At 34.6% G+C, this 16,776-nt stretch overlaps 1 protein-coding gene across 7 annotated transcripts in view; it reads right to left on the reverse strand.

Moving 5' to 3' along the window:
- TTC21B (tetratricopeptide repeat domain 21B) overlaps positions 1–16,776 on the reverse strand; it is a 91,788-nt gene that overhangs the window by 63,657 nt on the left and 11,355 nt on the right. For all 7 annotated transcript variants that reach the window (XR_012507011.1, XR_012507008.1, XR_012507009.1 and 4 more), the window contains exons 6-12: positions 15,407–15,564; positions 13,689–13,773; positions 12,525–12,623; positions 11,237–11,429; positions 10,738–10,835; positions 10,218–10,418; positions 6,793–6,922 (exon numbers count right to left, since the gene is read on the reverse strand). Coding sequence is in view for 2 of the 7 variants with exons in the window: in XM_074363821.1 (XP_074219922.1) it covers positions 6,793–6,922; positions 10,218–10,418; positions 10,738–10,835; positions 11,237–11,429; positions 12,525–12,623; positions 13,689–13,773; positions 15,407–15,564 (964 nt within the window). In the remaining 5 variants the exon portion in view is untranslated. The remainder of the gene's footprint in view (positions 1–6,792; positions 6,923–10,217; positions 10,419–10,737; positions 10,836–11,236; positions 11,430–12,524; positions 12,624–13,688; positions 13,774–15,406; positions 15,565–16,776) is intronic.

The following is a 16,776-nucleotide window of genomic DNA, read 5'->3' on the forward strand; positions in this document are numbered from 1 at the left end:
TCTCCCACAAATACACCAAGACTGACATCCATAGACCCACCCAATCAGAGCACCTGCTGAACTTTGACAGAACATTACCTTCTTCAAAAGACAAAATACACCACGAAATCTGGTAGGAGAAAAGGAAAAAGGAAAGAAGAAAAAGCAAAACAGCACGTGGCCAGCCAACTGCACAGAGCAGGGAAGCGACCGGTGCTGGGAGATGGTGTGACCTGCCCGCCTACCATGTAGGAGCACAGCACCTGACCAGGTGTTGGGAGGGGGGTGTGACCTTGCCTGCCCACCAGCACTGGGAGCAGCACAGACCAGGGGTGTGAACGGAGGGCCTCTGGAAGCAGAGAGCTGAGTTCGCTCAACAGGGCTAAGGCAGAAGCAGTGACAACCACGAAACAAAAAGGAGGCCCCATTCAATAACACGGGCAGACTCTGACCATCAGGTCAATGGCCACATCCCTAACCAAAGGAAAGTAAGACCTGGCAACCACCCTTCAACAAAATCATTAAGAGCACACAGTCTCCACAGGAACACAACCACTTTTTTCCCCTCTGCTCTATTTTCTGTTACTTTTTAAAATTTTTACTTTTTAAACAATTATATATGTCTCTAGTTTTAATCCCTTTAAATTTTTTCTTTTAAAATATTTTACTATTTTTTAAATTCACCTCAATTTCATTTTAATTTCTCTTGGTTTTGTTCTCCTATTGTTGATTATACTCAGTTTTCAAATATTTTTTTCATCTTTTAAGGTTTTTAAAATACATCTCAACTCAATTTTTATTTTGCTTCAGTTTGTTCTTCTGTTATTGATTATACTGTTTTCAAACCTTTTTTTCCCCTCTTCTTTTAAACTTTTTTTTTTTTTAGTTTTATTTCCACATATGCTTTAGATAAATAAACTCCTTAAGGACCACAGTAGATAACTGATACTCCATAAGCCACAGTGCCAAAGAGATGTGAGCAAAATGAAGAAGCAGAGGAACCACTCCCAATTAAAAGAACAAGAGAAATCCCCTGAAAGGATGATCAATGAAATAGACATTGATAGCCTACTAGATCATTTCAAAAAAGGAGTGATCAAGGTACTGAAGGAACTAAAAGAGACTGTATTTAGAGACAGAGACTATGTCAAAAATGAAATTGAAGCTGTAAAGAGAAGCTAATTAAAATTGGAAAACTCATTTGCTGAGATGAAAGCTGATCTAAAGGCTGTAAAAAGCAGGCTAGATAATGCAGAGGAATGAATAAGTGACTTAGAAGACAGGACAACAGAAAGTACCCAATCAGAACAGCAGAGAGAAAAACAAAAACCAGTGAAAACAATATAAGGGGCCTATGGGATAATACAAAGCGTGCCAATCTACACATAATAGGGGTTACAGATGGGGAAGAAAGAGCAAAAGGGATTGAAAAGGTATTTGAAGAAATCATGACTGAAAACTTCCCAAACCTAAAGAAGGAATCAGATATCCAAGTACAGGAGCTCAGAGGGTCCCAAACAGGAAGAACCCAAACAGATCCACACCAAGACATTATAATCAGGATGGCCAGGGTTAAGGATAAAGAAATGATCCTAAAGGCAGCAAGAGAAAAAGAGTGAGTTACAAGGCAACCCCCATAAGGCTTTCAGCTGATTTCTCTACACAAACACTACAGGCCAGAAGGGAGTGGCAAGATATATTCCAAGTCCTAAATGGAAAAAAAAAGATGCAGCCTAGGATACTTTATCCTGCAAGGTTATACTTTAGAATAGAAGGAGAGATAAAGAACTTCACAGACAAGCAAAAACTAGAAGAGTTTAGCAACACTAAACCCATGCTAGAAATAATACTGAAAGGTCTACTCTAAATAGAAAAGAAGCAGGATACTACAGAAATGAGAAGACCGTAACTGTAAAGGTGATAACTACCATGAATTACAAATAGAATAAACACGAAATTGTAAAAGAAGGCATCTAAATCATTAACAGTGGGAGAGGGAAGCAAGAAAATAGTTTTTTTTCTTTAAATTTTTTGTTCTCGGTAGGATGGATTTGAGCTTATAATTACTATCTGTTTAATAAAATTACAGTAATGGGTTAATATACATACAAAAAATGGTAACCACAAGCCAAAAACTTACAATAGAGTCACAAAAACTAAACAAAATCCAAGATAATACAAAGGAAAATTATCAAAGCACAAAAGGAAAAAGAAAGGAACAAAGAGGAAATACCAAATCAATTGCAAAACTAAGTTCAAAATGGCAACAAACACACATCTATCATTAATTACTGTAAATGTCAATGGACTAAATGCTCCAATCAAAAGACACAGAGTGCAAACTGGATAATAAAACAAGAACCTTCAATATGCTGCATACAAGAAACCCACTTTAGGGAGAAGGACACACATAGATTGTGAGTGAGAAGGTGGAAAAGGTTATTCCATGCAAATAGAAATGACAAGAAAGCAGGAGTAGCAATACTGATTTCAGACAAAATAGACTTTAAAACAAAAGCCATAAAAAAGATAAAGGAGGACATTTTATAATGATTAAAGGAGTAATACAAGATGAGGATATTATACTCGTTAATATATATGCACCCAATATAGGAGCACCTAAGTACATAAAGCAAATACTAACAGAGATAAAGGCAGAAATTGATGGGAATACAATCATTGTCAGAGATTTTAACACCCCATTAACATCACTCTGGACAGATCTTCCAGACAGAAAATAAGGCAACAGGGAAACTAAATGATACAACAGAACAACTACTAGTCTTGTTGATATTTTCAGAACATTACACCCCCCCCCCCAAAATAGAATATACATTCTTTTCAAGTGCACGTGGAACATTTTCTAGGACTGATCATGTACTTGGGCACAAAAGAAGCCTCAACAATTTTAAGAAGATAGAAATTACCTCAAGCATCCTTTCTGACCACAATGCCATGAAACTAGAAATCAACTACAGAAAAACAAAGGAGAAAAAAAATGACAGCATGGAAATTAAACATGCTACTAAAAAAACCAGTGGGTCAATGATAAAATCAAAGTTGAAATTAAAAATTACTTTGAGACAAATGACAATGAAAACACAACCACACGTATTTATGGGACACGGCAAAGGCAGTGCTAAGAGGGAAGTTTATAGCGATACAGGCCTTCCTCAAAAAAGAACAATCTCAAATAAACAATCTAACCTGCCAGCTAAAAGAATTAGAAAAAGAAGAGCAAAAAACCCCCCAAAAGTCAGCAGAAGGAAGGAAATAATAAAGATAAGGGAGGAAATAAATAAAATAGAGATTAAAAAAAACGTAGGAAAAAAACTCAATCAAACCAAGAGCTGGTTTTTTGAAAGAGTAAATAAAATCGACAAATCTCTGGCCAAGCTTACAAAGAAAAGAGCACAAATAAGCAAAATAAGAAAGGAAAAAATGAAGAAATTACAACCAATATCACAGAAATATGAAATATCACAAGAGAATATTATGAACAACTCTATGGAAACAAAATGGATAACCTAAAAGAGATAGACAAATTTCTGGAAACACACAGTCCACCAAGACTGAATCAAGAAGAAAGTGACCACTTGAACAAACAGATCACTAGAAATGAAATCGAATTAGCAGTAAAAAACCTCCCTACAAATAAAAGTCCAGGACCAGATGGCTTCACTGGGGAATTTTACCAAATATACAAAGAACTCACACCAGTCCTTCTCAAAGTCTTCCAGTAGATTGAAAAGGAGGGAACACTCCCAAACTCATTCTATAAAGCACCATCACCCTTGATACCAAAACCAGGCAAAGACACTACCAAAAAAGAGAATAACAGACCAATGTCACAGATGAACATAAAGCAAAAATCCTTACCAAAATACTAGCAAACAGAATCCAACAGCACATAAAAAAGATCATATACAATGAACAAGGTGGGTTCATCCCAGGGACACAAGGTGGTTCAACATACACAAATCAAGCAATGTAATACATCACATCAACAAGAGAATGGACAAAAAGCACATGATCATCTCAACAGATGCAGAAAAACCATTTGATAAAATTCAACATCCACTTATGATAAAAACTCTCACCAAAGTGGGTATAGAGGGAACATACCTCATCATAACAAAAGCTATACATGACAAACCTACAGCCAGCATAGTACTCAACAGTGAAAAACTCAAAAGCTTCCCACTAAAATCTGGCACAAGACAAGGTTGCCCACTCTCACCACTCCTATTCAGCATCGTCTTGGAAGTCCTAGCTGCAGCAATCAGGCAAGACAGAGAAATAAAAGGGATCTAAACTGGAAAAGAAGAGGTAAAAGTGTCACTATATGCAGATGACATGATACTATATACAGAAAACTCTAAAAGTTCCACACAAAAACTACTAGAACTAATCGAAGAATTCAGCAAGGTAGCAGGTTCAAGATTAACGTACAAAAATCAGTTGCATTTCTTTACACTAATGATGAATCAACAGGAAAAGAAAGTAAAGAAATAATCCCTTTTAAAATGGCACCCAAAGTAATAAAATACCTAGGAATAAATCTAACCAAGAAGGTGAAAGATTTATACACTGAGAACTATAAAACATTGATTGAGGAAATTAAAGACTTTAAAAAATGGAAAGATATCCCATGTTCCTGGATTGGAAGAATCAGTATTGTTAAAATGGTCATACTGCCGGAGGCAATCTACAGATTTAATGCAATCCCTATCCAATTACCCAGGACATATTTCACAGAACTAGAACAAATCATAATAAAATTTATATGGAATCACAAAAGATCCAGAATTGCCAGAGCATTACAGAAGAAAAAGGAAGAGGCTGGAGGAATAACTCTCTCAGACTTCAGACAATACTATAGAGCTACAGTCATCAAGACAGCATGGTATTGGTACAAAAACAGACATATGGACCAATGGAACAGAATAGAGAGCCCAGAATTGAACCCACAAATTTTTGGTCAATTAATCTTCAACAAAGGAGGCAAGAAACACACAATGGAATAAAGACAGTCTCTTCAGCAAATGGTGTTGGGAAAACTGGATGCAGCATGTAAATCAATGAAGCTAGAACACTCCCTTACACCATACACAAAAATAAACTCAAAATGGACCAAAGACTTAAATGTAAGACAAGATACAATAAACTTCCTAGAAGAAAACACAGGCAAAACATTATCTCACATACATCTCAACAATGTTCTCCTAAGGCAGTCTACCCAAGCAAGAGAAATAAAAGAATAAGCAAATGGGACCTAATTAAACTTACAAGCTTTTGCACAGAAAAGGAAACCATAAGCAAAACAAAACAACAACCTACAGCATGGGAGAAAATTTTTGCAAAAGATGAAACCGACAAAGGCTTGCTCTCCGGAATATATAAGCAGCTTCACCTCTGGGACCCCCCAGACTTCATCCTGTGCATATCTTCCTTTTGCTGGTCCACATTAATATCCTTTGCTATTATAGCACTCTCATCCTAAATACAGTGCTTTCCTGAGATCTGTGAATCTTTCTAGTGAGTTATCAAACCTGAAGAGGGTCATAAGAACCCTTAAATTTGTAGCCAGCTAGTCAAAAGTGCAGGTGGCAATGGGAACCCCTGAACTTGTGGCTGCTGTCTGAAGTGAGGGCAGCCTGATGGAGGATAGTGCCCTTAATCTGCGAAGTATGGTCCAACTCCAGGTAGCTGGTGCCAGAAGTCACTGCAGATGGCAATTTAGCAAAAATACTGCTATTCACACACATGCCAGCAGTGTTTCAAATTATTTCAGGCTGCTCTTTTAAAATCATGGAGTTAACATACAAGACTTTCATTCTAAGAGACTTTGGCAATTAAGTATTACTATATTGAGACTAATTTACATCAAAATTCAAAATAAATGAGTGTTTAATAAATTAATCACAGAACTCAAAGTCCCAGTTGGATCACCTAGTAGGTGATATCCATTCCAAATGGGCAGGAGGTAGAAATAGCATGTGGTTCAACAGAACTCAATCAGAAGAAGGTACCAGAGAGAATTCTTACAACTAGAGTATTTCAGAGGTGAAATAAGCTTTTGAAATCATTTGGTTCTTTTTTAAAACAGTTAAAACTGAGATCCAAAAAAATTAGTAAAGTCAATCTCTTAACTCTTTCTATTATGCACAAGAATTAACTGTTCGTTAGAATGAATACCTTTAAATTAGTCTCTGCCCTTGAGGACTTTACGAACTTAATTCACCCTGTACAGCAGTCAGCCAGCAAAGGTACATATATAAGCATTGTATGATGGTCTATTTTTATGTATAGAGTCATACATACATTTGTGTCCTAAAAAGCTAAGGTTATAACTGAGGTTATTTTTCAAAGCTATACATAACCAATCACAGAAACTAAATAAGAATCAATCAGTAAATTTCTTAAGGGCCTGAAGCCTGGTAAATATCACATTTGGTGATGCTGGTGAGTCAACAATGATGGATTATGATCTGTTCAAAGGAAAGATTAAAGACTATAAATTATTATTGCCAGGCCCCACTATTATTTGATGAGTTTTTTTTAAGTAGTAGAACTGTATTACCCCAGAAATTCACCTGAATCACCAAAGTTTATAGTACTTTTTTTTTAAGAATGAAATGATAAAGTTATGCAGTTTCATTCTGGATAAAAATTACTTAACTGTGCACATGTATAATGCGCATACTCTGTGACTATTCTTCATGTATGGGGAGTGCTTAGTTTGTTCATACTTTTTTTTTAAATCAACATCAGAATATAAAGGTTATTTTAAGCTTTTAATGTATACCTTACCTGACAAATATTTCACTTTTGCTATTAAGAAGACAGCTTGCAGAAGACCTGGTACAGTTCTTACTATAGTTTCCAGGATTGAGGTGCAACGTCTGAGAAGCGGAGAAAGAGGCTGCCCAGGACTTGCAGGCTAAACAAATCAACAGATCATTTTATAAGTTTATAATAGTATTTAGCTAAGAATAAACAGGTATTACTTGTAATGCGAAGAGCAAAACCACCTATTTTTCTAAAATTTTTCTTATTCTATTCACTGTCCAATCTTTACTGTAACGAATTTATCTCCCTGGGATCTATGAACAGACTATATAAATAATGGCGTTTGCTCAGTAAAAATTAACTGTGAAATTAATATACAGTTATAATTTGATAACATATAAAAGGAGTATATGTACATATCAGTTCAAAAACTTTATCACGGAGATATATCTGTTCAAAGGAAGGATAACAAGAGGTAGAGTTTCTTGCTGGAATTGAGAGTCGAGGCAATGTCAGTTCTAACTCTAAACCTGCTTTGTGATTTACTCAATTCAGTAACTTTCACACCCCCTAGAATACTGGAAGGTCAGTTTCTAGGGAATTCAGATCTGTCATCCTAATAAAAATGTGAAGGTGGAACACACTCACACTCAGACCTCACTGTCCCCGCGTTTCTGCCTGCCATGTTGTAGGCCTGCACAGTTTTTCCTCTTTTTATTAATAGTGAACATGATAACTAAAGCAGTACTAGACCATGTTTTTTATCATTTTAATGGCTGTCTACTCACCCAGTCTTTATCCATAGCTATCCACTCACAACTCAGATGTGGGATATTACAGTTTACGTATAAAATGTTCACTCTCCCAGCTTTGCCTTACGAATGCTCTTTCCCTCATCTGAGGTACAATCCTCCCCCCAACCCCCTTACACTCCGCATACAGGTTATTAACTGGAGTCCGGCCCATCACTCCTACACGGAGCCATCGTTACTCACGAGAAAGTGTGGCATCTTCTCACTTAGTTGAGGCACAAAAAATATATGCGCAAGACGATTTTCAGTGTATATAACCATTGGTGCCTGGAATACTTTAACTTCTTGAAATTTCTACCGCACTTGTAATCTATGTAATAAAATTCAGCATTCTCTGTCATACAGCTCTATAGTGGTTTCATATTTAGTTGCCTCCTTCATCAGGCTCAGGGCCTTTATGTGTCTTGAAGATCAGACTTTTAAAACTTCTACACCCAGTAATGGATACAGAGTATATTCTTAAAACATACTTATTTTTTTTTTAGTGTAACAGAAAATAATGAAAGTATAGGTAACAGAGTGAGGTTCTGAAAATGTTCTTTGCCACTTGCTAAGAATTACTTATTGAAAATAACCTGCATTTTTACTGTAGTTTCAGTGAGTCATGGGTAAAAAAAAAAAGCCCCAGGATTTACATGGACAATCTCTAAGACAGTATCAGCTTGATTAAAAAAATCATATATAAAAGGGCTAAAGAAGTAGAAACAGAGTTGGAAAGACAAGCCTGCCTTTCTGATATTTCCCCATGAAAACAGCATTTCAAATACTGATTTGATTCTATCATGCTGATATATTATGGAAAAATGTAAGACCAGAGAAGTTACAATTGGTCTTTTGGGCTGTGACCTTGCAGTGACTGCTCCCTGCCTCCTCACTCTGTCCTGGCCACTCTCCTCTCCTTGTGTCCCTTGGGGCCACTGCACAATGCCTCCCCCTTGCCTAAAACACTCTCCACCATATTTCCACATGACCTTCAAGTTTTGGTTCAAACTTTACCACCTCAGTGAGGCCTACCCAGACCACCTTATCTAAAATCACCAACCCCTACATACTTGTTACTTTCTTCCGTGATCTTCTAACATACTATAAGACTGACTTGGTTATCCCGTCTGTCTCCTACTAGTATTCACGCATCAGGAGGGCAAGGGTTGTAGTTTGTCTTTACACAACCATCTGCTCAGCTCTGAACAGTGCTAGGTGCTCTATAAGCATGTGCTGAATGAATTCTGAATATTGCATGAGTACTGAATAGTGTTTTCCAACACATGAGCAACTGAAAACAGGTCATGACTACAGAGACAAAGACCAATCCCAAGGTGAGATTCCAGGGGGATTAGTTGAAAAAAAAAAAAATAGATTATGATAGTCTGGAAAAGGACATGATGGTCAACAAAAGGCAGCATGGGCTCCCTTAAGGAAAGGTCATCATTCTCATTCCCTTATTAACACAGTTACTGTAGCTATAAATCAGGGAGAATACTAAAAGCTACGCTTTTGGGAATGAAGTATTTGATAGCACCTGTCATAATATCCCTGTGTTGAACTGTGAGTTGAGTATAATAGTCACCTGCTCACTGTCTGTAATAAAGTGTGTTGACTAATGGATCCACATCAACTTGGAATGAACTCCCTGGTAATACAACAGAGGGTTCCAGTCTCAGTTCTACTCAGAGCTAAATAAGGTAGATAATGTTTGACAAGAAAGGTCCAAATAAATAACAATCAGGATCCAAAAGGATACGGTAATCTGGATTATGGGATAAATCTGGGGAGATAAAATTTCATAGGGATAAATGCAGAGTACCTACACTTGGGTCCAAAATTACAGTGAATAACAGATTTAAGGACTTTAGTTAACTATTAATTCAGTAAGAGTCAATAACATAATGTGATTCACAGAAAGAAAGCTGGATGGACAACTAGAGTTAGGGAGCAAAGGATCCAACTAAAGTCTTGAAGGCCAAACCCACATTTGGAATAGTGAGCTTAACGAGGCACTGACAAAATAAATAATATCCTCAGGCTCACAACCAGGGTTCTCAAACTTGGTAATAAATGGTTGAAAACCTGGAACTGTTTAGAGGAACATGAAAACTAACTTCCAAAATCTACAGTCCGTTTTCTGAATGACGAATGATCCTTGCCGAGACTAAGTAACTGGACTTGCTCCACGTCACTCCAGAGAGCAGGACAGGAGGACCAGTAAATGGGTGAATCTTTTTTTTTTTTTTTTTTTAACACAAAGCCAAGTCTGACTTAACATAGGATACACAGTCTAATAATCATAGTTACTGAACTGCATCTTTGAATGCATCCCAAGGTGGAAGAGCACTGAATGAAGATGCTATGGAGTGAATTTACAAACCAGGTGGGTGTCTTTAAACAAATTACTATTTGTTTAAACTCAAGTCTAAGATTTGATGAATTGCAAATCAATCTGTAAATCAATATACTTATTAGTTGATAGCAGTCATTAAGGTAAATATTTTCATTAAAATTATCTCATCTAATATAGATACAAATACTTCCTTTTAAGATACTGATATAGTCTAACATGTGGAAGGTACTTTATTAGCACCTTTTACAAAACATCATGTAAATGCAGCCCTGAAAATAAGTCCCAGAATTACTTACCTGCATTGGACAGAAATTCAGATATTCTGTAATAATTTCTAGCAAGAAATCAGGATTTAACTTCTCAAAGTACTGTATGCCAAGAGGTAAATCTTCTAAGTGTGAAAAATGAGTGTCTAGGACATCATTTAACAAGTTAATAACTTCTTCTTGTCTTTTATTTTTCTTCATGGCAAGAACTGCATGTAAATAGGTTAATTCCTGGAAAATAAGTAGTTTTCGTAAATTACTCCATGTAGTCATAAAGCCATTTATTTCTACTTAGATTTCAAATGTATGTGAAGCACTCTTATGTGCAGTATTTGTTCAAACTTTAAAGTATTAGCTTGGATGGATTTTTAGAATCTTGTGGAAGAATTAAGTCTAATTTTACATGGAAGTAAATTAACACATATAATTACATATTAAAATTAGTATACATCAGTCCTCTAAAATCATTACTAAATATTAAGACATATAAAATTTCTTATTTTAAAAATAGTAGCTAGGAACTACCATCTGATAAAACAGAATACCATACCGCTGATTTTCCAATAGACTGCTGAATTTCACTAAGGAATTCCAGCTGCTGATCTGCTTCCTGTAACTGCCCTTCTATTAACTGACATTGGATAAGTCCTAAACCAAATGGACAAAAACAGTCAAAATCCACATCATTTCAGGCACGTACACTTCAAGCTAACACAAACAATTAACCAATTTTTTGCCATAATACATTATAGTTTTAGATTAAAAAAACAGAAAGAAGAGTGAAGGGAAATAAAATGAGTAGCTTTGTACCCATATAAAATCAGTTACTAAGGAATTCATAATTTATGGGAATTCTCATAAAAAACTATTCTCCCAAAATTTTTAAGTAAAAATTTTAAAGTTACATGATTTTTTTCTATTGTAGATAGTAGAGAATAGATTAATTGTAGAAAACCATAAAATATGTCTTTTCTTCCTTAATGACAGGTATTGAAAGCAATCGTTACTTGCATCTGTAAGAGGAACCTTCACAGAAAGAGTTGTCATACCAATCAGTGCAGAGACACTGGTTTCATCTAGTGTCATGGCAGTCTTATACCACTTCCATGCCTCTTTAACGTTTCCTTGTAAAATCTTTTGGTATCCAAGTTCTGCGGCAAATTCCGACTGCTGAGGAGTTAAACTAAAAGCTTTTTCTAGCAATGTTTGAGTCTTTTGAAGAATAAGTTCACTACGTCCACACTAAAGAGAACAAAAGATTTAAGCTGAACTCTAACACTTCTAATCAGATGGAAGATTTAGTTTCATAATATATATTATTTGTATTTCACAGAAGCAGAATGTAGGAAAAAAATAAATGATTTCATAACCAAAGAAACAAAACTGCTCTATTTACTATGTAGACAGTGCAGCAAGTTTATCCCCTATCAGAACTTAAATATCCTAATGAGTAGTGCTTTTAAAAAACAGCTATCTTGACAAGCATACTGCTTCTAATGATACTACTGCAAAAGTCAATTTTTTGGAGCTCTTATTCAAACTGCCTCATGATTGTCTTACAATTAGACAAGAAAATCACTACTTTAATGTTTTATATATATATATTTATGTATATATAGCATTACACATATATTCATAGACATATACAGAACTGAATCAAAAACTAGGGCAAGGATCTGCTTTTTTCACATGATCTGACAATCTTTGTTTTCAAGTAAGAGAATTCAGCTTATTCATGTCATTTAACAATTAATATCCTTGATCATTTTCTTTCAACTTTATTTTAACAATTATTTTACTTACTTTGTGTGCTTTTTCCCTATTTTTTTCTAGTTTAGCTAACTTTTCAGTCCCTTCATTTCTTACATTGATTTCAAATTCTGCTATATTTTTCTATTCCATTCCTGATTACTTTTTACTGGATGCTTGTAATAAAATTATTTCTTTACTACTATAAAAAAATAGATAGCAACCACTTCCCCCACCAAAATATTCTATTACTCACTTTAAAACATTTTAAAAACAGTTTTAAAAACACAAAACAAATACAAAGAACAACCCTAGTCATAAATCCTATGAAAAGAAACCACTTCTCACTTCCTTTGTCTGGAAGGCACTTCCCTATCCTTAACGGATTCACAAGAATCAGTCACTTCCTCCATGATGGCTTCTGAGAGTTGGAAACTATCTCCTCTAAACTACCTTTCCTAAGAATGTATCACATATTTATAGACATGCCATATTTTCACTCTGGGTCATATGCTTTTTTGCTGCCTCAGCCTTTGTGACTTATTTCATACTTACAGCTACAAATAGCAGCTCTGTTAGCACTCTTACCGTTCTGCTGAAGGCTATTGTGATCCTATAAAAAAGTTGAGCATTCTGTGGTTCCATGACATCCAATGCATTTTCTAAGTTTTCCAGCTTTGTGGCAGCCTAAAACAGAAGTATCCCGTATGATTTTAAAATAAACTAAGAATGAAAGAACATAATGCATAACATGTATACTAACAAATATTATTTAAAAAGATCTCTGCTTTTATAAATTTCCCCTCTTCCAATGAAATCTTACATGCTGCAATAAATATAAAAGGTCCTTCTCAAAAAGCTCAATAATTATAAATAATCGCATTTTTAAATGCGTTAAGCAGTTGTTATTGAATGGAAATCTTTAGGTGGGTAAAGATACCCATAATATTCAATTAACTATATGTGCCAAGCACCCTCTTCAATAATTAATTCATGACACATATGAGATGAATGATAACATATTTACAAATATTCATATTATATGAAATCAGTCCTTGGATTACCTATATAGCCTGGTTTATATTTAAAATATTTTCTAGAACAGAAAAAATCATTAAGATACTTAGCAGAAGTAATTTCAATGCCTGGAAGATTTACTGAAGAGTTGTTCCTACTAAGATTCTTCTAGTATTAACTGAAGTGTTTAATAAGTACTTCACTAACCAATTTAACCAGACTAAACACAGACTAAATGTATTACTTGTTTAACACTATTTACTTCAGACTGGATTTTGGCATTCCATAACCCAGTATACAGTCAATGTGTTCATTATTGGAGGAACATGTGCTTTATAAGGACCAATGGAATTTCATCCTAAGCCCATTTAACTCATGTGAACTCAATAAAATTGTAAAAATACTATGAATATTTTGTATGTTCTCTGCATACCCAGTATTAATAACCCAGTGTTAATTAATCACATATATTATTGCACATCAGTTTTATATAGAAACTGCACAAGCTGTCATCAATAATTTTAAAAGCTTCCAAGGGTAGTTTTAACTCTATGATATTTTTGCTCTACTGGTTGATTTAAGAAGCCTACCTCTTTGTTAAGGTGTATTTCTAGGAATCAACTAAAAACTACCATGTCATACATTCTAAAAGAGCACTTCAAGGCTCTCATGTAGGTGCATGTGTGTGTCACTAAAAATACATTTAATACAGGAGATATAAATAGTACAACTTACCTTCTCTAAATCCCCCTCCCTACACAAATAGTAAAGGGCCAGCATTCTGAGTCCTTCCACATTTTGATTATCTTGAAAAATTAACCTAAAAAAACAAAAACAAAAAAACCCCACCTCAGTTAATGTTGAAATAAACTTATGTATTTTTATTCGAGGGCTTGAAAAGTTGGCTTGCTGGTCTGACTATTCCACTGTCTAAATAAGTAATTTTAATTAGTAAAATGACACCTGCTTTATGAAAATTATCAATCTCATTTAAAACCAAAAAAACTCTGGATCTTAATTTTAATATTTAAGAAAGATATGAATAGTCTACTGGTCTCATTAAATTCTGCAGCAATCCTAAATAAAGTATTAGCTAACCATACCCAACAGTATATTAAAAGAATAATTCACCTTGACTATGTAGATTTATTATAAGATTTCCAGGAATGTAAAGATGGGCTGAATGTTAAAAAATCTATTAATATAATTCACAAGATTAAAACAGATTCCAATGTGATAAAAACAAACTAGAAAATACTATTAAAAATCCTTTTTATAATAGGAATAGAAATCAAATTTAGTAAGAAATATGCAAAAGCTACAAAAAATTCCTATAAAACTTTACTCAAAGGCATTCAGGAACTGAACAAATGGGGTAAGACAGTAGGTTTCTTATTGAGCATGGTGTGCTACATTGAATCATTAGCTCCAGCTTTTCCACTCTACCTAGATCCACGCCTTCTGCCAGGTAACTGAGCAGTTCCTCCTACACATGCTGGCCTGTACTTCACTGCCCCCTGACTACAGACTTGGACATTTTTCTTGGCCAATGAGATGTGGACAGGAATGGCAGTGTGCCAAGCCTGTTTCAGAGGCATCACATATTTCTGCTTTGTCCTCTTGCACCTCTGCTGTCACCGTAAGAAGAGCTTCCTGGGTAGCTGGCTTGAGCCCAGGGAAGAACACACTCATAGCAGAGTCCAAACTGCAACAAGGTGCCACACCCTCCCAGCTGGATCTGAAACTTGAAGCAGAGCCCCATCCATGCCTGGTCTAGATCGCTGACCCACACCAAATGAGCAATGAGTGCTTATTATCACATGCCCTGAGATTTGTGGTTGTTTGCTGCACACCAATAGCTGCCTAATGATAATACTCATTTGGGGTTAAAAAAATTCTCCCTAAATAATTTATAGATTTAATGCAGTTCAACCCAATCTCTTACAGGGTTTCTTTTTTTAACTTGTTACTCTGATAGTCAACTGCTAAAGAGGAGCCAAGAAAACTATTGAAAAAGAACTGCACCGCATAATTTTTTACTGGTTCTGCTTATTACATGGTCCCTCTCATTTGAATAGAAGCTTCATGAGGTCAGGGATGTTTTTGTCTTTTTGCATTTGAGGGTCTGTCTGAGAATAGCCACTCAGATATTTATGTAAATCAATAAATTCAGTTTTTATGAATCACTATGTCATCAACCAGAAACTAACACAACACTCACTGTAAATTGACTATACTTCAGTTAAAATTTTTTAAATTAAAATCAAATACAGTGAAATAAAACTAAAAATACTCACTTTTAAAAAAAATGCAATGTTAAGGTTTTCCTCAATTCTATATTGTTTGAAAAAAAAATCAAATTAAAAAAAGCTTACAATAAAGAAGTACACAGATTTTATTTTTTCTCAGTTATAATCAGACCCAAAGATACTTATCATCTTTTTTTACTTCACCTCTGTGCTGTCTCAACCGTCTGGTCCCAATCCTGCAAGGCTAGTTGTAGTTTCATTTTCTCCACAAAAGCAGGAAGGAAACTTGGAAAGTTCATTATTATCTGGTTCACAGTCTCCAGAGCATCTGAGTAGTTCTGGCGCATCTCAAGGCATTGTGCCTAATGAAGAAAAAGTGACATCAAAACTGTGATCATGTATACTAAGGTTCTCACAGCAGTTATCCTGGAATAAGCAGAATACTAGTGTTTAATATTTTCTGTATTTGTTTTTTGTGTCTTCTGTAAGGAAGTCATCTCTTTTATGATCAGAAAAACAATATTTTTATCAAAATAAAATTTTTAAATAGCACAGAATAAAAATATTTGACATAACAAGTGACTGTTTCAAAATCTACCTTTAAATAACTGAGAAATATAATTACAGGCTAAAATTTTTAAAAATATTTTTAGAAACACCATAAAATGTTTCTATTTACAACAGAAGAATTACTTTTCAGAAAATATTCCCAGGATATTTGCAAGTAGCATCTAAAACTAAGAGATTCTGTACCTTTTAAAAAAAATTACTTTCAGGCTAAAGAAAACAAAATCTTAAAGCATAAGCAAAATAAAGTTTAAGCCTATCTCAACATTTTTACTTCTAGGAATTATCTTAAATAATTAGACAAGAACACAAAAAAGGATACAGATTACATTTATGGCAGATTTATAACAGAAAAAAATTAAAACAACCCAAAATGGCAAGGGATTAAGTTATAGTGTACCTATTTAATAAAACTTTAGGTGGCCATTAAAAGTCATTATGTAAATTTGCAGATCTGTATTTACTGACATGAAGAAACGTCATTTACAATATAATAGCTGAACTGATTATCTCCAACAGTGATATTTATTTTCAATTCAGGTATTACTGTATTCTAAGAATTTTTTTTTTTTTACAATGTCCATGTTATTACTTTCGTAGTCAGAAAAAAGTAAAGCTATAAATATAGCTAGTGTTTTAAGAACAGATGATGAGGCATATTTATCATATGACAGATTTTTAAATATTTGCTTTTGGATATCCTTTAAGAATAAATTTAGTCCTGGAATATCTCAACTCAAAAAGAGCATACAGCCTCAACAGATGTGTAGAACTGCAATATATTCCTGAAATCAGTTTGAGACTATATTGCCATATAACTGAAGAAGTATGACTATGCCATGCAGTATGTCAAAATAAATTATTTAAATTTCTCAGTAGTTACCAATAATAGCAAAAAGATTAACACAGGTAATTTTTAAAAATACGTATGTCCTTGGAATCTGCCTAAATAGCTGGTAATATAAATTAACAAAATCATGCTAAAAGACCATATCTAATACTTCCTT

Source organism: Camelus bactrianus, chromosome 5 (genome assembly GCF_048773025.1).
Source record: "Camelus bactrianus isolate YW-2024 breed Bactrian camel chromosome 5, ASM4877302v1, whole genome shotgun sequence".
NCBI classification, from domain to species: domain Eukaryota; kingdom Metazoa; phylum Chordata; class Mammalia; order Artiodactyla; family Camelidae; genus Camelus; species Camelus bactrianus.